We start from the raw sequence: 22,949 nt of genomic DNA on the forward strand, positions 1-22,949 counted from the left end.
TATATATATATATATATATATATATATATATATATATATATATATATACATACACAATATATACACACACACACACATGGTGCACATCTTGATGCAATATGCTGAACACACCTATGGTTGTAACAACAAATTAATGTGCGCTGCCCAAAATGCTACATCCGTCTACCATTTTGGTGCCCTTGTAGGCCATTCATGTTGAATTGGCTGCCTTAATGCAGCATAATGTGCATCAATGTGAAGGGGCCCTAATACCCTATCAAATAATAAGGCAATTATAGTGTAGTAAAGAAAGGACAGAGGACAGAAATAAAAAATATATTTTAATTTTGTCAGGAAATTTGGTGCCTGATTAATTTTATTCTCATAACCTCCTCATCGGCTGTATGATAAATCAGTATCAACCTCACATGGTTTCAGCATTTCGCAGGCTTCATGATTCTTCCAGTGAATAGAATGGTGCTAGTAGGTTTATGTAGGATGGTTATCAGGAAAGGGCGATCCACAACAACTCTAAATGGTAGACTTAATTTCGTGATGACGGCAGCCGATGCCCCTGCGGCCTCCGATCCCATCTCATCTATTTTCAGCACTGCTTTATGAATTGCCTGGAAAATAAAAGGGTAAATGGTACATTCAGTTACAGATGCTTCATAACAAAGAAACAATGTTTCACATCTACGTTACATTCGAATAACGTGCTAACACGCTATTGTTGAATAGGGATGAGCCGAGTGATCTTTGCCTCTGTGCAGGCCATTCAAGTTCCATCAGCCCAAACTCGCTCATCCATGTCTTTATGAACCCTGCTTTGTGCACTGGCCCAAACCATTTGATGGAGGGGGATTATGACTTGGGATTGTTTTTCAGCAGTTGGTCTTGGCCCCTATATTCCAGTGAATGGAACTCTTAAGGTGTCAGCATACCAAGACATTTTGGACAATTTCATGCTCCCAACTCTGTGGGAACAGTTTGGGCATGGCCCCTTCCTCTTCCAACATGACTGCGCACCAGTGCACAAAGCAATGTCCATAAAGAGACAGACGAGTGAGTTTGGGATGGAGGAACTTGACTGGACTGCACAGAGTCCTGTCCTCAACCTAGAAAAGTTGTTATAGCAGCAAATGGTGGGCCAACTCAATATTGATATCTACAGATGAAGACTGGGATGCCATTAAAGTTCATGCGTGTGTAAAGGCAGGTGTCCCAATAATTTTGGTAATATAGTGTATACAATTCAATAACTAAAACATTTTACAGAGGACATTTAAAATTGTGAAAGTTCCATCAAAATCAGTTTTCGGGTGAAAAACTGAAAAGAGTAATAGAACATAGCACAGTACACCGAGCACACATCTCACCTCAGACACCTCCACGTGGCTCTTTGTAATTCCAGAAAGATTGGCTTTCCCGGTGAAGACGTCCTTCATCCCCATTTCAGATAATTCGCTCTTCAGGTTGATCGTAGCTTCAGCACAAAATTTAGGGATTGCTACAAAGATTTCCCTGTGGTGGAAACATTGCAGTTGGCAGGGCAGAATGATCAAGGCTTCCTAAAGAGAACCAGTCACTAACAGCAATCCTTTATATTCTGAATGTCCAATATTAAGAGACCCCACCAAAGATTTACAAACTTACAACAAAAAAGCGCATAAAAGTATTTTGCAGGCTTAATTGCAGGTTTTTTTCTTTCTATTTTTTATTACTTTTATTGTGCCCCTACTTCAGGAGAGTCAATACCCTTAGTACAACCCTCTCCCTCCTTGCATATATTAGCCCTTTGTATTTTTGGAGTGTCTGATTACTGTCTTTGTTGGCCCATCTCCGCCACCACTCCCCTCACTTCCCTACATAACCTTTTATGTAGCTGACGGGGGAGGAGTGAAGGTGACTACTATAGAGCAGTGGTCTCGAAACTGCGGCCCTTGGGACACTATTCCTCCCACTGATACCAATGATGGGGCACTATTCCTCCCACTGATATCAATGATGGGGCACTATTCCTCCCACTGGAAAAATGATGGGGCACTATTCCTCCCACTGATACCAATGATAGGGCACTATACTTCCTCCCACTGACACCAACAATAGGGGATTATTCCTCCCACTGGTATAAATGATGGGTAGGTACTAGGGATGAGCTTTATGTTCGACCCCAACATTGGCTGTTCTCGCGTTCGCAATTTGGGTTGTTCGTGGCAAATTCAAAACCCTTTAAAAGTCTATGGGAGAAATCAAAAGTGCTAATTTTAAAGGTTAGTATGCATGGTATTGTCATAAAAAGTGTTTGGGGACCCGGGTCCTGCCCCAGGGGACATGTATCAATGAAAAAAATAGTTTTAAAAACTGCTGTTTTTTTTCGGGAGTAGCGATTTTAATAATGCTTAAAGTGAGACAATACAAGTGTAATATTCCTTTCAATTTCATACCTGGGGGGTGTCTATAGTATGCCTGTAGTGGCGCATTTTTCCTGTGTTTAGAACAGTCCGAGAGCAAAATTACATTTCTAAAGGAAAAAAAGTTATTTAAAACTACTCGTAGCTATAACAAATTGTCGGGTCTCCCCCCCAGTCCATTACCAGGCCCTTTGGGTCTGGTATGAATATTAAGGGGAACCCCCCGAACCAAAATGTAAAAAAAAATTGCGTTGACCCCCCCAAATTCCATACCAGGACCTTCAAGTCTGATATGGATGTTAAGGGGAACCCCGCGCCAAAATATAAAAAAAATGGCGTGGGGGTCACCCCAAAAATCCATACCAGACCTTTATCCGAACACGCAACCTAGAAAACTGGAGAAAGCCGCCCGAACCATACCAGGCCACATACCCTCAACATGGGGAGGGTGCTCTGGGGTAGCCACCCAAAACACCTTGTCCCCATGTTGATGGAGACAAGGGCCTCATCCCCGCAACCGTTGCCTGGTGGTTGTGGGGGTCTGCGGGAGGGGGGCTTATCGGAATCTGGAAGCCCCCTTTAACAAGGGGACCCCCAGATCCTGGCCTCCCCTCGTGTGAACCATTTCACAAAAAAAGTGTGAAAATGGTAAAAATAACATGATAAGGCTTGGGACAAGTCCTTTATTAAAAAATAAAACTGTCCGACAAAGTTTTTTTCTTCTCTTGCTCTGCCAGCAGACCGAAAAAAAATTAAAAAACACAACCGACCTGCCTCCATGGGAGGCACCTACCTTAATGACCGTCCTCTCAGGTGACAGCTCTTTTATAACTGAGGGCGGGGCCACACGGTGGCATCGCCGGGTGACCCCACCCCCTCTGACCCAGGGGGACATCCCTATGGCTTTCCCATAGCATCAGGGGGCAGGGCCACCCAGTTATGTAATCGGTGGCCCCACCCCCCTCTGGGAATACATTTGTTCAAATGGTCTGGTGACAGGGTATCTTTTTGGCTGAACTCTGGGCAGATATAAAAGAATCAAATGTGGCTATGTAAGCATTAGTACAGGGATATGCAATTAGCGGACCTCCAGCTGTTGCAGAACTACAAATCCCATGAGGCATAGCAAGACTCTGACAGCCACAAGCATGACACACAGAAGCAGAGGTATGATGGGACTTGTAGTTTTGCAACAGCTGGAGGTCCGCTAATTGCATATCCCTGCATTAGTACATCATTGAATGTATTTTTTTCTTATGCAACAAATGTACTTAGTATCAGCTTCTTGCAGTCCCCATACAGCAGGGTTGGAGTGTAAAAGGAAGAAGCAGCACAAGGAGTCAATCAGCTTATGTGCTGACATAAAGCCTGTTGATAGGAGGAGAGAGCAGAGTGACATAGAGATGACCTCATCATTGCACTGCTCCTCTTTGCACTGTCCACATACAGGCTGGAGCTGGGACCAGGAAGACCTGGGCTTAAAGGAAGTGGGTTGAATGATGCTGGCCATCAGACTGGGGACATCCAGTGGCAAAATCAATACTGCGGGGGTGGGGGGGGATCTCAAAATTTAGGGCACTGGGACTATGTACTCGGATCAGATATATAATGCATGCTTCATTACAGAAAGTTCTTACATTGGTCTCATGAGGCTGGCCCAGGTCTGCAGTGATACGTTCTGGAGAGCTCTTTCCACATCCTGAAGCTTCCCTTTATCCGGCACGATGAGGATGGCCGAGGTATTTCCTTTATATGGGATATCGATCACTACACAGCCCATTTCCCGTACGTTGGCTACCAGAAACTTCTCCCTAATGGTCATCATGGGCACCTTAATGCTCCTGTTCTCATCTACATGGAAGTCCGCTTCCCTCGTAAGAATCTCATCAAAAGAGTGCACCCAGGTGCCTGAGAAGAGCAGAACATTGAAATCTCATTGGTTAGCGTTCTGCAGAAATTGTAACCCACAGCACCACTCCAGACCCGCTCCTCCACTTTGTCTATAGACAAGTTCAGGGTGCTTGCTCAAAAAAGCGCGTCACTGAAGATAAAAGATAAATGAGAGAGACACACACACTGATCTCCACTGTTTTGGGTTCTTCAATTCAATACATTCACAATATAGCTGTAACCATGTTCATTTCCACCCAAAGACCACAACCTCCTCAACGCGTTTCAACGAGCACGGCTTTATCACAGGGATAAAATCATCATTGTTGAAACGCGCTAAGTAGGTGGTGCCGGCCACACTATTGCAGTCCCACTATAACTCAAACCAATCAATATACATTTTTTTTTTTTTTTACCAAAAACATTTAGCAGAATCCATTTTGGCCTAAATGTATGAAGAAATTATACATCTGTATACATCTATACATCTTTCTACTCCGTTCAGTATCATTTATTATTATTTCTTGATGTGAGCACAAGAGTACAATAATTCAGAATTTCCCACTATGTGCTATTGGGCAGAATGGATTCTTCAATTTCATGGACTCTTAACAACCTGCCTTAAACTTATTGCCTTTAGGGATCTTTGCCAAACATGGACTCTGTGCTACCTCTTGTGGACTATTTGGCAATCATGGCTCTGCCTCTAATGGACACTAAGGACTCGCTGCTGTTATTAACCGATTCCGTACCGCCAACTGCGTATATGTATATACTGCGTCAGGGCAGCCTGGCTGTGCAAAATCATGTACCTGTACATGATTTCGCACACGCGGTATAGAGGGCGCACGCGAGCCACGCTGGAGCCCCCGCTTTCACTGCGATTGGCTCCTGCTGTGTCCAATCAGTGGTTCTGGCGGCCACCGCGACCCGCCGAGATGGAGACGGAGCAGTGGTCTGCCTATGTAAACAAGGCAAGCTGCCGATCTGTCAGGGAGCAAAAAAGAAATCTTGTGTTTCTGCTAAGCTGATACATGGATCTCTCTTTTCCTCCAGTGTATCCCATCCCCCCAACACAGTTAGAAAGCACCTCCCTAGGAGCACACTTAACCCCTTGATCGCTCCTGGTGTTAACCCCTTTCCCGCCAGTGCCATTTATACAGTAATCAGTGCATTCTTTTAGCACTGATCACTGTATTGGTGTCAGTGGTTCCCAAAAAGTGGCACTAATGGCGTGTACATACGGCTGGACTTTTCGACAGCAAAGGTCCGATGGAACAAATCCGTCAGACAATTTGATTGGGGGTGGGCTTCATCGGACCTTTGCTGTAGAAAAATCAGATGGACTTTAGATTTAAAACATGTTTCAAATCTTTCCGATGGACTCGAGTCCAGTGGAAAAATCCGTTCGCCTGTATGCTAGTCCAACGGACGAAAACCGACGCTAGGGCAGCTGTTGGCTAATGGCTATGAACTTCCTTTTTCTAGTCCAGGCGTACATCATCACGATCAAATCCGTCGGACTTTGGTGTGATTGTGTGTGGCCAAGTCCGCTCGTTCGGATAGTCTGTCGGAAGTCTACCGAAAGTCCGTCGGGAAGACGGTCGGACCTAGTCTGCCGGAAAGTCCGGTCGTCTGTACACGGCATTAGCATCCAATTTTTCCACTGCAAAGTCCCACAAAAAAATACTGATTGCCGCCATTACTAGTAAAAAAAAAAGGCAATAAACCTATCAAATAGATTGTAGACGCGATAACTTTTGCACAAACCAATCAATATACGCTTGTTGGGATTTTTTTAACCAAAAATATGTAGCAGAATAAATATTGGCCTAAACCGATGAAGAAATTTGATTTGTTACATTTTTTTTTATTGGAAATGTTTTATAGCAGAAAGCAAAAAATATTATTTTTTTTATTCAAAATTGTCTTTTTTGTTTATAGTGCAAAAAATAAAAAACGCAGAGGTAATCAAATACCACCAAAATAAAGCTCTATTTGTGGGAAAAAAGGACATCGATTGTATTTGGGTACAGCTCATACAATTGTCAGTTAAAGTAACGCAGTGCTGTATCTCAAAAAATGACCTGGCCATGAAGGTGGGTAAATATTCTGGAGCTGAAGTGGTTAAGTGGCGTATTGCATCGCATATCCAAAGAACAGGGCTTGTAACATGGGGACTGTAGGTTGGAGTACATGGTACACTTTAGTCCAGAAGCTAGTTTGCTGTCTAGTGTAGGCTATATTCTTGTTGATGGGGACAACTGTATAAGTATCATAGCTTAAGCAACCAACCAGCCAGGGAATGGGTGATATTTACTCTGGTAGTAAAGGGGTATTTCGCTCATTCCCTTTACTAGCAGCCAGCTCCCTACATTTTGGGACCAGACCTGTGGCACAGAGTACCTAGAGACCTAGCCTGGGTGTCACAGGAGAAATGTAGAGGAGCCCCATAGAGAGAGTGAGAGCAAGCACAGAGTGAGGTTCATTTCCTGTATCCACTGGTAGCTGTAGTCATGTCACTGGGAGTGAGTTGATGGGTATTACTGAGTTGGTGGGTGATGGTGCAGGCGCTGCAGCAATGCTTCCTAAATGTTGCACACCCAAGAGTTGGTGTTCTCCCACTCTAGCGTGTGTTTGTAGTGCTTAGTGTAACAGTACAGTCAATTAGCCTGGGGTTGCTAGAGGGTTAACTGTGTTCATTGTGGCTTATTTCTGAGTCTGCAGTTATGCATTAACTGGCGACATTTCTCTCTGAGTTTCTTCCGGGTATCGCGGCTCTGGGGCTGTGATTGGCCAGAGCCACGATGACGTCACTCCTGGTAACGGTACACTCAGTGACGCAAATGGCACGTACGTTCCATAGCTTCAGTGCACATGTGCCGATGATATTGGCACACGCAGATACAGGGGATAGCCAGGGTAGCTAAAGATAACCTTATTATAAGCTTACCTGTAACAAAAAGTGGATTGTAAGGGTTTACAACCACTTTAACCAGTGTAGTTCTAGTGTTTTCCACTAGGACGCCTAAGCACCAACCACATTTGTTTACTCCATAAGTGGCTGAAGCCCCTGGAAGCTGGAAATCGCTGAAGCAGACAATGGGTGATCTTGGGGATCTTGTGCTCTAGCTCCCCCTCTGCTGCCTTTTATAGTCAGCTGTGCGTCGATTAAAGGGGCCACCGGCTGGTGCCCGGAAAAGCTTTGTCCAGACACTATCCTACTTAAAGGTACTTTGATCTAATGGCTCAACTACCACTTAACCGCTTGCCAACCGCAATACATATTTATATGTTGCAGTTTGCAAGTGCTTTACTGGGATTATGGCTGAAGATATCATCCATGACCCCGATATGTTTTTTTTTTGTCAGCCGGCAGCATCCTTTTCCTTGAAAGTGTTCAGAGTGGCTCATGAGGGCACCGGAGCATGGCAAGAGGGGGGCCCCTGTCCCGCCGCCGATAAAAGTGATCTTGCGGCGAATCCGCTTCAGAGACCACTTTTTTCTTGTAGCAGACCGCTGGCCGAACACAGGGATACAGGGGTTATGGCAGCTAGCTGCTGCCATAACAACGATATCCATCCTCAAAGTAAGAACGTATATTGGCGTTCGGCGGGCCGGAAACGTCGCTGATGGAGATATTTAAGTATTTTTAAGTATTTTTAAGTTTGTTGACATTCCACGAGTGTGCGCAGTTTTAAGCATGGCACATTAGGTATCTATTTACTCAGCGTAGCATCATCTTTCACATTATATGAATAATGTGGGGTATATATTGAATTTTTATTCATTAGAATTTATTTTTTCCCAAAAAATTGTGTTTGAAAAAATGCTGTGCAAATACCGTGTGACATAAAAAGTTGCAACAATTGCCATATTATTCCCTAGGGTCTCTGCTAAAAAAGACATAGATAATGTTTGGGGGTTATAAGTAGGGATGAACCGCACACCCCCCCTTTGGTTCGCACCAAAACATGCGAACAGGCAAAAAATTTTGTTTGAACACGCGAACACCGTTAAAGTCTGTGGGACACGAACATGAATAATCAAAAGTGCTAATTTTAAAGGCTTATATGCATGGTATTGTCATAAAAAGTGTTTCGGGACCTGGGTCTTGCCCCAGGGTACATGTATCAATGCAAAAAAAAGTTTTTAATCAGCCGTTTTTTCAGGAGCAGTGATTTTGATAATGCTTAAAGTGAAACAATAAAAGTGTAATATTCCTTTAAATTTCGTACCTGGGGGGTGTCTATAGTATGCCTGTAAAGGGGCGCATTTTTCCCATATTTAGAACAGTCTGACAGCAAAATTACATTTCTAAAGGGAAAAAAAAGTAATTTAAAACTACTCGTGGCTATAATGAATTGTCGGTCCGCAATACACATAAAAGTTCTTTGATAAAAATGGCATGGGGATCTCCCCACAGGGGAACCCCAAACCAAAATGTAAAAAAAAATGGCATAGGGGTCACCCTCAAAATCCATACCAAACCTGAGATTTTAAGGAGAACCCCACACCAAATACTTTTTTTAAAATGGCGTGAGGTCCCCTCAAAAATCTATACCAGACCCTTATCTGCCTGTGTCAGTTCTTCTCTTCTGGGTTGGCCGGAGCTGCTGCCAATCATCCAGTGCACTCCCAGAAATGCAGTTCGAGTGCCGCCCTCCTAGTAACCAAAGATGCTATGGATGCCCCGCCCCCCTGCAACGTGCACGGTGCTTCTGCTCCCAACACGCCCAAGCTACTGGGATCTGTTGGACAGGTACTGATCTATGGGGACACCTGCTGTGGGGGGGGGGCACTGATGGGGGTCAGCTGCTGTGGGGGGCTCTGATGGGGACGCCTGCTGTGGGGGGGCTCTGATGGGGAACACCTGCTGTGGGGGGGCTTTGATGGGGACACCTGCTGTGGGGGGGCTCTGATGGGGGACACCTTCTGTGGGGGGGCTCTAATGGGGGGGACCTGCTGTGGGGGGCTATGATGGGGACACTTACTGTGGGGGGGCTCTGATGGGGGACACCTGCTGTGGGGGGAGGCTGCTGCCAATCATCCATTGCACTCCCAGAAATGCTGTTCGAGTGCCGCCCTCCTAGTAAAGATGCCACGGATGCCCCGCCTCCCTGCAACATGCACGGTGCTTCTGCTCCCAACGTGCCCAAGCTATAGGGATCTATTGGACAGGTACTGATCTATGGGTGAGACTGCTGTGGGGGGGCTCTGATAGGGGACAGCTGCTGTGGGGGGCTCTGATGGGGGACTCCTGTTGTGGGGGGGCTCTGATGGGGGACACCTGCTGTGGGGGGGCTCCGGGGAACACCTGCTGTGGGGGCCTCTGATGGGGCACAGACTCTGATGGGGGACACCTGCAGTGGGGGGGCTCTAATGGAGGGACACCTGCTGTGGGGGGCTATGATGGGGGACTCCTACTGTGGGGGGGCTCTAATGGGGGACACCTGCTGTGGGGGAGGCTCTGATGGGGGACACCTGCTGTGGAGGGGGCTCTGTTGGGGGCACCTGCTGTGGGGTGCCCCTGTGGGGGGACACCTGCTGTGGGGGGCTCTGATGGGGGGCCCCTGCTGTGGGGGGAGGCTCTGATGGGGGACACCTGCTGTGGGGGGGCTCTGATGGGCACTTTGATATAAGCTGTGTGTGCCGCAGGTCACTCTCTCTCCAGAATTCCCTCATTCTCAACTTTAAAAGTTGGGAGGTATGCAGGCGCAGATCAGGGGTGTAGAGACTGTGCCACCACTGTCCCTGTTATCAACGGGAAGAGGGCTCTCTGTGTTTACTGCCCATCCCCCTCCCTCCTCCTGTCAGAGGAGAAGAGCCCGTGTCTGAGTGGAGAGAGAGCAGCTGCAGGCTCTAAAAGCCCCCCTCCCTCTCCTGCTCACACTCCTGTACTAGTGAGTGGCACTTGCCAGGTCAGCTACCCGCTATGTTTCTTCTCCCTCCTTCATATTGGCCAGGGGAGAAATATAATAAATAAGGGAGCACAGAAGAGGATTGTGGGACATGTAGTCCCAAGGACTGGTGGCCCCATTGTGACCCGGAAACTGCAACCCACACAGCATGCCCAGCTGAATAAGAGAGGCTGGGGGGAGAGACAGAGAGAGAGCGCCAGGAGCCCAGGAAAGCTTTTGGGGAAGTGCACCCAGGACTCCAGGGAGAGGACAGTGCTGGGGGGATAACATCAGAAAGAGAAGCCCGCTGCCCTGTGCCACCAGAGGGAAAGCCGAACAGCCTGGCAACATCCTCGGTGAAGAAAGGAATGGAGTCATTGCCAAAATACAGATCTGAGCACCACCCAGCGGATTCGCCACGGGCAACGCAGAGTGAGCTGACTCCTGATCAGAAGAACTGATGCTGCTGTATCGCCGGGTCTGGTGAGAGGGCTGGTCGGCCATTATCTACTTCCATCCTTAGGAACTGCAGTCACTGACCATCTCCTGTAGCGTGTCTGCAGTCTCTGTTCATCTCCTGTACTATGTCTGCAGTCTCTGATCATCTCCTGTACTATGTCTGCAGTCTCTGACCATCTCCTGTAGTATGTCTGCAGTCTCTGACCATCTCCTGTACCATGTCTGCAGTCTCTGACCATCTCCTGTACCATGTCTGCAGTCTCTGACCATCTCCTGTACCATGTCTGCAGTCTCTGACCATCTCCTGTACCATGTCTGCAGTCTCTGACCATCTCTTGTATTATGTCTGCAGTCTCTGACCATCTCTTGTATTATGTCTGCAGTCTCTGGCCATCTCCTGTACCATGTCTGCAGTCTCTGACCATCTCCTGTACCATGTCTGCAGTCTCTGACCATCTCCTGTACCATGTCTGCAGTCTCTGACCATCTCTTGTATTATGTCTGCAGTCTCTGACCATCTCTTGTATTATGTCTGCAGTCTCTGGCCATCTCCTGTACCATGTCTGCAGTCTCTGACCATCTCCTGTACCATGTCTGCAGTCTCTGACCATCTCCTGTAGTATGTCTGCAGTCTCTGACCATCTCCTGTACCATGTCTGCAGTCTCTGACCATCTCCTGTAGTATGTCTGCAGTCTCTGACCATCTCCTGTACCATGTCTGCAGTCTCTGACCATCTCCTGTACCATGTCTGCAGTCTCTGACCATCTCCTGTACCATGTCTGCAGTCTCTGACCATCTCCTGTACCATGTCTGCAGTCTCTGATCATCTCTTGTATTATGTCTGCAGTCTCTGACCATCTCCTGTACCATGTCTGCAGTCTCTGACCATCTCTTGTATTATGTCTGCAGTCTCTGACCATCTCTTGTATTATGTCTGCAGTCTCTGGCCATCTCCTGTACCATGTCTGCAGTCTCTGACCAACTCTTGTATTATGTCTGCAGTCTCTGACCATCTCCTGTACCATGTCTGCAGTCTCTGACCATCTCTTGTATTATGTCTGCAGTCTCTGACCATCTCCTGTACCATGTCTGCAGTCTCTGACCATCTCCTGTACCATGTCTGCAGTCTCTGACCATCTCCTGTACCATGTCTGCAGTCTCTGACCATCTTCTGTACCATGTCTGCAGTCTCTGACCATCTGTTGTATTATGTCTGCAATCTCTGACCATCTCTTGTAATATGTCTGCAGTCTCTGACCACCTCTTGTGTTATGTCTGCAGTCTCTGACCATCTCCTGTATAGATGTCTGCAGTTTGTCTGGGGGCTCTTTCTAACAGACTCTTTAGTGGAAGCCCTCTCTGTGGGCATCAGAGAGACCCCCCTCCAGGTCCCATTAGTGTACTCATTTTATTTATTGTTAAAAGATCATGGGAGGATCCCTGGGTAATAAAGACTTCTTAGGGGAGCATCTCTGTGTTTGAGTTGAAGCCATAGAAACATTTGTAAAGGGGAGGGGTTAGTAAGATGGCCACACCCATGTGGGGGCGCAAGAAACATTACTGCACCCAGGCATCTGTGACCCTAGGATCGGCTCTGCTTCAAATGTCCACAACTTACCTTTGAAGTAGATTGTGTTGATAAGGACTAGAAGTGTCGCGGGGCTAACTCTCTCCAGCAATTCTTTGATCTTCCCATTCGTTTTTTTCTCCACATAACTGTTAATCTGATTTTTTGCTTCATCTCCTTTTTGAAAATCAGAATGAATTACTTCAGATTCATAGAAGTTCTTGAGATCTTCAACAAACTTCTCAATAAGCTCTGTGTTCTGTTCGAGAAACAGAGCGTTGGCACTGCTGAGCTCCAGATCCGTGTTGGGCTGATTAACAAAGTGAAGGAGCTGCTGGAAGCCTTTGTTGATATCTTCTGAGGTTGCAGAGACCTTGAAGCCAAGCGTTTCATGGATCTGGGTCTGAGTCTGACCCTTCGCACCCGCAGAAAGCATGCTGAATAGCAGGGAGATACTCATGGGAGAGAAAAATAAGTTATCGCTTGGATATTTCTTAGCTAGATGACTGTAGAGTGAATATGAAAACTTTACATTGCCTGAAACAATCTTCTTGAGAGGTGATGTCTCTTCAGTGTGATTATCAACATGTTTTTCATGATGTTCCTCCTGTTTCTCGTGGTGACCAAAAACCCCAGCACACAGAAGAACTTGGCTCAGGAACACAAACAAAAAGACCCTCATTGTTCTGTAACACAAAGATTAACATGTTTTAATTTAAAGTCTTGTGAAGGATAGGAGGGAAGAGAGGAGGGAAGGGGAGGCTGGAGGAAAGTTGAGGACAGGTGAGAAAATGAAAGGAGCAGAGGGAGAGGAGGGAGGAGAGGAGAGGAAGCTAGAGGAGTGTGGAGAAGGGGAGAGAGCAGATGGAGAGGAGAGGTGAGGAATGGAAAGGAAATGAGAGGAGAGGAGGGGAGGTGAAGAGAGGGGTAGGAGAGGGGAAGAGAGAAGGTTAGAGGACAATTAAAGCGGAGGGCCATTTAAAAAAATAAAAATAAAAAGTCAGCAGCTGCAAACACTGCAGCTGCTGACTTAATCAGCCCACTTACCTGTCCAGGGCACCCGCGATGTCGGCCGCCCGAGGCTGACCCGTCCCTCGGCTCTCGGGTCCCGGTGCCGCCATTCCTTGTAAGGGAAACAGGCAGTGGAGCCTTACGGCTTCACTGCCCGTTTCCTACTGCGCATGCGCGAGTCACGCAGCGCTTTGTGAATGGGACGCGCTGTGTTCTGGAACACACAGTTCCCAGAACACAGCGCGGCCCATTACCCAGAAGACGCCGCACGGAGGAGAGAAGACCAGAAGATCTCCACGGAGGAGGAAGAGGAAGATTAGGATTATGGTAAGTAAAAAAAAAATTTTTTTTCATTTTTTTTTCATTTTTTTTTTTTTAGATTTTTTTGTAATTTTTTATATATTTTTTTTTTCCAGGGTGGCCCTCCACTTTAACCAGAGGAGAGGAGGGGAAAGGTTAAGTGAGGAGAGGGGTAGGAGAGGGGAAGAGAGAAGGCTAGAGGACAATTTAACAAGAGGAGAGGAGGGGAAAGGTAAAGTGAGGAGAGGGGTAGGAGAGGGGAAGAGAGAAGGCTAGAGGACAATTAACCAGAGGAGAGGAGGGGAAAGGTAAGGTGAGGAGAGGAAGAGAGGCTATAAGAGTTGAGGAGAAGTGAGGTAAAGAGAGGGGAGGGGAGAGGATGAGAGGAGAAGAGGGAGAGGAGAGAGGAGGGGAAGAGAGGAGGCTACAGAACAATTGAAGAGAAGAGGAAAGGAGGGGGAGAAGAGAGGAGAGGGGAGAGAAGGTGAGAGGAAAGAGAATGGGAGCAAGGCACATTATGTGGGGGGGGGGGGGGGGGGAGGGGGGGCAGGACACAATACATGAGAGCAGGGCACATTATGTGGGGGAAGGGCACATTACATGGGAGCAGGGCATATATGTGAGGGCAGGGCACATTACATGAGGGCAGGACATATTATGTGGGAGCAGGAAACATGGGGGTAGGGCACATTATTTAGGGGCAGGGTGCATTATGTGGGGGCATGGCCCATTACATGAGAGCAGGGCACATTATGTGGGGGCAGTGCACATTACATGGGAGCAGGGCACATTACATGAGGGCAGGGCACATTATGTGGGGGCAGGGCACATTATGTGGGGGCAGGGCACATTACATGAGAGCAGGGCACATTATGTAAGTCAGGGCACATTACATGAAAGTGGGACACATAAGGTGGGAGCAGGGCACATTATGTGAGGGCAGGGTACATTTCATGGGAGCAGATATTATGCGGGGTAAGGGCACATTACACGAGAGTAGGGCACAACAGAGAGCAGGGCACATTATGTGAAGGCGGGGCACATTACATGGGAGCAGGGCACATTATGGGGGGAGGCAGGACACAATGCATGAGTGCAGGGCATATTATGTGAGGGCAGGGCACATTACATGAGGGCAGGGCATATTATGTGGGAGCAGGAAACATGGGGGTAGGGCACATTATGTAGGGGCAGGGTGCAATACGTGGGAGCAGGGCACATTACATGGGAGCAGGACACAGTAGTTGGGAGCAAGACACATTATGTGGGAGCAGGGCATATTATGTGGGGGCAGGGCACATTACATGAAAGCAGGGCATATATTTGGGAGCAGGAAACATTACATGGGGCAGGCCGCATTATGTGGAGGCAGGGCACATTACATGAGAGCAGGGCACATTATGTGGGGGCAGGGCACATTACATGGGAGCAGGGCACATTATGTGGTGGCAGGGCACATTACTTGGGAGCAGGACACATTGAAGGTTATTTACGAAAGGCAAATCCACTGTGCACTACAAGTGCAGTCACTCTAAATCTAAGGGGTAGATCTGAAATGAGGGGAAGCTCTGCTGATTTTATCATCCAATCATGTGCAAGCTAAAATGCTGTTTTTTATTTTCCTTGCATGCCCCTTCAGATCTACAGCGACTGCACTTCCACGTGCACTTTTAGTGTAAAGTGGATTTTCCTTTAGTAAATAACCCCCATTATGCGGGGGCAGGGCACATTACATGGGAGCAGGGCACATTACATGGGAGCAGGGCACATTACATGGAAGCAGGGTACATTATGTGGGGGCAAGGCTCATTATGTGGGGGTAGGGCACATTATGTGGGGGTAGGGCACATTATGTGGCAGCCGGGCATATTACATGAGGGCAGGGCACATTACATGGGAGCAGGGTGCATTATGTGGGGGCCGGGCATATTACATGAGGACAGGGTACATTACATAGGAGCAGGGCACATTACATAAGAAAAGGGCACATTACACAAGAGCAGGGCACATTACATGGGAACAGGGTACAGTACGTTAGGTGGGAGCAGGGTGCATTACATAATATGGGGCTCACAGAATGGCATATTACATAGGTCTCCTCTTCCCCTACTGTCCATCTCATCTTTATCTGCAGGAGTCCCTCCCCAATTCTCCAAGATTAAACATTGATTGAATACAATACTGTTATATATGTATAAAATAAATGTAAAAAAAGCATTGGATCATGAATCCTTCGTGACTCACCCGTGGGACTCAACGATCTCCAGAATATACAGGAGTCAGGAGAGTCTCTTATATATGATGATATCCAACCCACGCCAGTTGAGAAATCCAAAAATTCCACTTACTTCTATCAAACAACCTCTAGACTAGAAGTTCATGGAAGGAAAGGTAAACAATGTTGCAATGTAACTCTTGGATTCGTATGCACAGTAGAGTTTGATGGCCGTAGAAGCCAGTTGTATCTAAATTTCTCAATTTTCTACGTTTAATTATTGACAGCAAAGAAATAAGCCAAATGACCCAGTAAAGGTTTAGCTAAAGCCAACATTTGTGTTTTTTTTTTTTTTTTTTTTTTATGTGATGGGGATGGGTTAGAACCCTAGACACGTCTTATTACAGTCACTAGCTGCAGTAACTATTTTATTTTATTTTTTGCAGTAATTATATACTTTGTATCTAAAGTTCTAAATTATTTACTATGAATTTACTTTTCTGAGGACAATAAACAATGGCAGCCCGTCCATTAGGAGCGCCCGGGCACCACCCCTTCTATCCTTGGCCACCACCCACTATATGAGTAGATATATTCATAGCATTCATATCCACGGCTGCCGCGGACACCCCCTATTCATGCTTCCGGACACTTTCAGAATGCTGGGCATATGAATTACAGCAGCAGAGTTTTTTCTTTTTGAAATACCTGATTAGAGCCAGCAGCTCTAAAAGGCTTCAAAATAGGGTGGGCTTGGGTTGCAGTGCATTGTGCCAGGAGCCCACCCAGGTGTTACAACAACAAATGAATATTTGCTATTGAAACACTGATCCTCAGTTTTCCGATTGGCGGAAAAGAGAAGAGTCCCAATTGGCCACCGAGGAGGAGGGAGGAAACGGAAGCCTCCTTCTATCCTTTTTACTTTTCCTGTATTGAGCACTATGACTTAAGAGAAGTGATACAGACGGGAGTTTGACTCAGGAGAGGAGTGGATACATTGGTTGCTGGAAATAATTGGGCGTTTGTGCTGGTTTATAATCTGGCCAATCTGGTGTTCCGGTGGAGTATGATTTAGTGAGAGCAGTGATGGGTTCACTTTAGGGTGTTGCACTGCAGTGGATTCATACCATTTTTTGGACACCATACACAATTGTAGGAATTGGGGACTTTACATTGAGCCAATCTTCATTTTATTAGATTTTTTTTTTTTTTTTTTTACTTTCTCATTTTTTGAAAGTGCCATAATTGGAATATACCACTTTATAAACATTCTATGGATGTTTGGCAATTACTTGGCATTTATTATACTGCACGTTCTCTTGCATTAGCACTTTTGATATTGTTTGCACATTGTGTATATAGAAATTACTAGTATTTGATATAGCATGCTGTGCCTTATTAGCACTTTATAAAATACAGTACATGTTTATGAATTCGTATTTTTGCATATGGTTTGCACATAATTATTTATTAAATGGGTACACAGAGTTGGTGTGTGGATCAGCGCTGCTCACTCTAGATTCTGTCCTTAATTTAAAATATAATTCAAAACTTAAAGTGGAGCTCCACCCAAAAGGAGAAGCTCCACTTATTTGCACCCTCTACTGCGACATTTGGCACTTTTTTGGGGGGGAGCGGGTACCTGGTTTTGACAGGTACCCACTGCCATTTCTGGGTAAGACTTTCTGGTATCACTAGTCGACGATCTACAACATTTCTGGCCCCTCCTCCTGCCCCCTGCTTCCTTCTGGGACACACACACACAGGTCCCAGAAGATGGCGGGACCATTCACAAAGCACAGCACGACTCGCTCATGCACAGTAGGAAACTGGCTGTGAAGCCACAAGGCTTCACTTTCTGTTTCCCTTACTAGAGATGCTGCCGCCTGCCCCCAAAGCCGGTTAAAGAATCGTCCCTGAGTGTATACATATATTACATGAGCACTTATATATGTAGTATAATCAACATGATCATGTATAAGGTCTAATAAGGAGAACTGCATAGACATATGATGATGACAACGATATGAGCATAGCGTCGTACACGCATAGTAGGTAATGATGAGTACATGTGTGTATTACATCTGTAGTATGTGATGGTGTGAGTGGTGGTTCACTGAGAGTTATGAAACTGCTTTATTCATCAGTAGTAGACCATACACAGCTCACTCTTCCTCACAACTGACCTTCAGTCTCTCCTCTGCTCTTCTCCTCTAGTTGCACAGCCTTGGCTTCCTCCAGATGGTGCCCTGGCCTCCTGCCTCTTCTCATTGCCCTCTGCTCTTCTTGCTCTTGGGCCTCCTTTGAATTATCTCAGGACCACCTGGGCCACTGGCTTTCAGTTTCCCACTTTTCTCTGCCTGTCCCATAAGCATCTTCTTTTATCCATTTAATGGGCACCACCATCCAAATGAAGAGCTGGGGGAGAGCTCATAGGCAGAGGCGGCTCTCTAATTAGGCAAATTAGGCGATCGCCTTAGGCCTCGCAACTCATAGGGGCCCCTCGATCGCCTAATTTGCCTGACCGATGCGTGTGAGTGGCAGCGAATATCTCCCGTCAGTGTCCCCAAACTAGTGGGACGAGTGAGCGGGATGAGCGAGGCTTAGCAAGCAACTACTGAACACAGTGACAACGCTGCTAGTGCTATGTGACCAGTGCCGCGCTCTCTGCCTCAGGCTCTGCACTCTCCAGCGCCCCCTCTCTCAGTGTCCTCGAGGCTCCAGCGCTGCCTGAGGACAGATTATAGAGGCGGAGCTGGCGGCCTCTGCTGAACCCAAGAGGGATGGATGAAAGCACGGACATGCAAGAGTTCCTTTTGTCGGGTGCGGAGAGAGGTGAGCTGACAAGTTTATGGGAGCACTTGTGACTTGTATGCAGGGACTAGAGATGGATGAGGGAGGGGGCGGTGAGAGCCGTGTCTGCAGCACAGGGAGCCAGTCCTGGTGCTGTGCTCTTCAGTTGCTCTATGCATGCCACTGCAAAGTGGTCTCTGCAGTGCTGGAGCAATAAATTAGGGCTCAGTCACACCATATACCAGTTTTATACCATTTGCACCCCTCCCATGTCATACTACCCCCATACTAACCCTCCCATACACTATGCACCCCTCTCATATACATACTACCCCCCATACACTCTGCACCCCTCTCATATACATACTACTCCCCCATACACTCTGCACCCCTCTCATATACATACTACCCCCATACACTCTGCACCCCTCTCATATACATACTACCCCCCATACACTCTGCACCCCTCTCATATACATACTACCCCCCATACACTCTGCACCCCTATCATATACATACTACTCCCCCATACACTCTGCACCCCTCTCATATACATACTACCCCCCATACACTCTGCACCCCTCTCATATACATACTACCCCCCCATACACTCTGCACCCCTCTCATATACATACTACCCCCCATACACTCTGCACCCCTCTCATATACAGTCTCCCCCCCATACACTCTGCACCCTTCTCATATACATACTACCCCCCCATACACTCTGCACCCCTCTCATATACATACTACCCCCCATACACTCTGCACCCCTCTCATATACAGTCTACCCCCATACACTCTGCACCCCTCCCATGTCATACTACCCCCCATACACTCTGCACCCCTCTCATATACATACTACCCCCCATACACTCTGCACCCCTCCCATGTCATACTACCCCCCCATACACTCTGCACCCCTCTCATATACATACTATCTCTCCCCCATACACTCTGCACCCCTCTCATATACAGTCCCCCATACACTCTGCACCCCTCTCATATACATACTACCCCCCCATACACTCTGCACCCCTCTCATATACATACTACCCCCCCATACACTCTGCACCCCTCTCATATACATACTACCCCCCACATACGCTCTGCACCCCTCTCATGTACATACTACCCCCCCCACATACACTCTGCACTCTCATGTACATACTACCCCCCCATACAATCTGCACCCCTCTCGTATACATACATACACTCTGCACTCCTCTCATGTACATACCACCCCCCACATAGACTCCACACTCCTCTCATGTACATACCACCCCCACATAGACTCCGCACTCCTCTCATGTACATAGTACCCCCCACATACACTCTGCACCCCTCTCATATACATACTACCCCCCCATACACTCTGCAGCCCTCTCATGTACATACCACCCCCCAATACACTCTGCACTCCTCTCATATACATACTACCCCCACATACACTCTGCACCCCTTCTCTTGTACTGTAGAGAAGTTAGACAGACCCTGCTATTTCAGACCCTGGTTCTTTGTAGAGATGCCAGGACCCCACAGATACCCCTTGAGTAGCTTCAGACTAGGGCTTGAGCAGTAGAAACAGCTACTGAACTTTTGACAGAACATGTATAACATGTGGGAATGTTTTTTCCCTAACTGAACTTAATTTCCTGTTTCCCTTAGTGAAGATGCTCATGCCTGCACCCACAGCCTATGTGCCGACATTGTGGGATCCCTGGACAGACAAGTGTCCTTATGTTAAAAGTCAGCTGCTATAGTTTTTTTTTTAACAGGCTGGAATTCCGCTTTAACTGTGGCTGCCCCAGGTTACCTGTACAGAGGAAAGTCCAAGCTTGGCTTTGCTCTAACAGAGAAGTCCTTGTTCCAGGTTTCTTCTGGCCATTCAGCATTCCAGAGTGGACCCTAGGTCTCAGGAAGTCATTAATGTAGGTTCCCCATGCCTTTCCCCAAGTGTTCCATGGAGCCCCTTAGGTAAGGTGACCAGATTATTAAAATTAATTCCGGGGACATATTTTTTTTTTACTAGTAATGGCAGCAATCAGCGCTCTGCCCATCGCCGCTGCCGCCTGCCTCACAGCCTGTCAAGTCTTACTCTCCGGGCCCCGGAAACTACTGGGTGGGGAACGGAGGAAATTCATTCCACCAGGGAAGGCAAGGAGATAAACAGGTAGGCGGCTGGCCGGGACTTGAGCCAAGGCAGAAGAACATGCGAGCGGAGCTGGATGGGCATGCACCCAAAACTGAAGAAATATTCCCTCTGCTCCGACCAGCACATGATCATCAGAAAGGGGCATAGATAATGGAAAAAAATGCACTCCCCTAAGCTAGTAGGAGCAGCAGAGTGGGTGTAATTCAGATTTTTTTTTTTTTAATTCTGCACTGACTGTCTTTGAAATTGCCCCAGCTCCTGTTCAAATCCAATCAAAACCAGACAAAACCAAGGACAGACTTGGTCCAGGGACAGTGTCCTCAATCACACTGCACACATGCCGGGGAAAAGGCAGCAAAACACCAATCCCCTTCGCCCTGACCTGGGCAGCCACATGCTAACTACACAAAAACAGTAGGCAACCTGCCTACAAGCCAATAAAGGGGTAGTGCATGTATGGAATGTGGTAGGATGGAGAAGGCTGCACAACAAGGAGGATTTAGTAGAGCACAGGAGAATCAAACATCTAGAACAGACTTTCTTAACTTATGTTCCCTGGAGGAGCACTTGAAATAATTTTCAGGTCTTAAAGCGGGAGTAAACCCGCTGACGTTTTTTTTTTTTTTCAGATCTGCAAGGGAAAAGGCATAATGAGCTAGTATGTACCACATACTAGCTCATTGCGAGGGTAATATCTCCTAAACCATACAGGCTTAGGAGATATTTTTATTACCTACAGGTAAGCCTTATTATAGGCTTACCTGTAGGTAAAAGTTAAAAAAAAAAGACTATACAACCGCTTTAATGAACCCTTGCTAAAAAAAATTATATCTACAGATCATGGGGCATGATCATTAAGTTATACGAGGAAGAACGTTTTAAATAAATGAATAAATAATGTGGTCTACCTGAAGTATTTGACACTAAGAGTGGATCGTTTTACACCTCCCTGCTCTAAAAGACAATAAGTATAATAATCCTAACATAAAATTAATAATAATAATTAAAGTGATATTAACCACTTCCCGACCAGCGCACGACGATGTACGTCGACAGAATGGCACGGGCAGGCATATTGGCGTACATGTACGTCCAATATTCGTTGCGGCCGTGCCATCGGGAGAGCGCGCCGCTCCCGTGCTGGTCGGGACCCCCGTGAGTCCGGTCGCGGGACCCGCGGACTCGATCGCCGCGGGCATCCCCGCGATCGTCTCACGGAGCGGCCGAATGGAGGAAATGCTGTATAAACAACATTTTTCCATTCTGCCTAGCAACTAGTGACGTTGATCTCTGCTCCATGTGATTGGAGCAGAGATCAGTGTACACTAAATGAAAGCCCAACCCCCCCACAGTTAGTAACACACCCCTAGGAACACTTAACCCCCACACTGCCACCCACTGGTTAACCCTTTCACTGCCAGTGTCATTTACACAGGAATCACTGCATTTATATAGCAGTGATTACTGTATAAATGACAATGGTCCCAAAAATGTGTCAAAAATGTCCGATGGGTCCCCCACAATGTCGCAGTCACAATAAAAATCGCAGATCGCCGCCATTACTAGTAAAAAAAAAAATAATAAAAAATTATTAATAAAAATGCTATAAAACTATCCCTATTTTGTAAACGCTATAACTTTTGCGCAAACCAATCAATAATCGCTTATTGCGATTTTTTTTAACCAAAAATATGTAGAAGAATACGTATCGGCCTAAACTGAGGGGAAAAAATGTTTTTTTATATATTTTTGGGGGATATTTATTATTACAAAAAGTAAAAAATAATGCGTTTTTTTCAAAATTATCGCTCTATTTTTGTTTATAGCGCAAAAAATAAAAACCGCAGGGGTGATCAAATACCACCAAAAGAAAGCTCTATTTGTGGGAAAAAAAGGACGTTAATTTTGTTTGGGAGCCACGTCGCATGACCGTGCAATTGTCAGTTAAAGCGACGCAGTGCCGAATCGCAAAAAGTGGTCTGGTCTTTGACCAGCAAATTGGTCCGGTCTGAAAGTGGTTAAAGTCTTGTTTTTTTTTTTATTTAAAAATAACAAACATGTTATACTTACTTGCTTTTTTTAATGGTTTTGCACAGAGCAGCCCGAGTCCTCCTCTTCTTGGGTCCTTTGCTGACACTCCTGGCCACTCCCTCCTGCTGAGTACCCCCAGAGCAAGCAGCTTGCTATGGGTGTAGCCGAGCTGCTGCTCTGTGTGTCTATTCAGACCCCTCTCTTGCCTCATTGGCTCACTGGCTTTGATTGACA

General features: G+C 46.6%; 1 protein-coding gene across 1 annotated transcript; it reads right to left on the reverse strand.

Moving 5' to 3' along the window:
- Positions 1 to 307: 307 nt before the first annotated feature.
- Positions 308 to 15,905, reverse strand: LOC143942456 (alpha-1-antitrypsin-like protein CM55-MS). Its single transcript, XM_077463763.1, has 5 exons — positions 15,766 to 15,905; positions 12,262 to 12,896; positions 4,031 to 4,301; positions 1,359 to 1,503; positions 308 to 605 (listed from the first exon to the last, which is right to left on the reverse strand). Exons 2-5 carry the CDS (start codon positions 12,890 to 12,892, stop codon positions 414 to 416), a joined length of 1,239 nt encoding a protein of 412 aa, XP_077319889.1. The 5' UTR covers positions 12,893 to 12,896; positions 15,766 to 15,905; the 3' UTR covers positions 308 to 413.
- Positions 15,906 to 22,949: the final 7,044 nt, after the last annotated feature.

The sequence above is a fragment of the Lithobates pipiens genome, unplaced genomic scaffold, assembly GCF_037356315.1.
Source record: "Lithobates pipiens isolate NorthernLeopardFrog02 unplaced genomic scaffold, aLitPip1_a1.2 Scaffold_30, whole genome shotgun sequence".
NCBI lineage: Eukaryota > Metazoa > Chordata > Amphibia > Anura > Ranidae > Lithobates > Lithobates pipiens.

Bases quoted from the DNA above. Each gene is read 5' to 3' on its own strand.
- LOC143942456 (XM_077463763.1), bottom strand. From the start codon at position 12,892: ATGAGGGTCTTTTTGTTTGTGTTCCTGAGCCAAGTTCTTCTGTGTGCT. The intron at 4,302-12,261 runs GTAAGTTGTGGA...TGCTCTTCTCAG, and splicing joins CAACACAATCTACTTCAAAG to GCACCTGGGTGCACTCTTTT. The intron at 1,504-4,030 runs GTAAGAACTTTC...TTTCCACCACAG, and splicing joins GCCAGCCTCATGAGACCAAT to GGAAATCTTTGTAGCAATCC.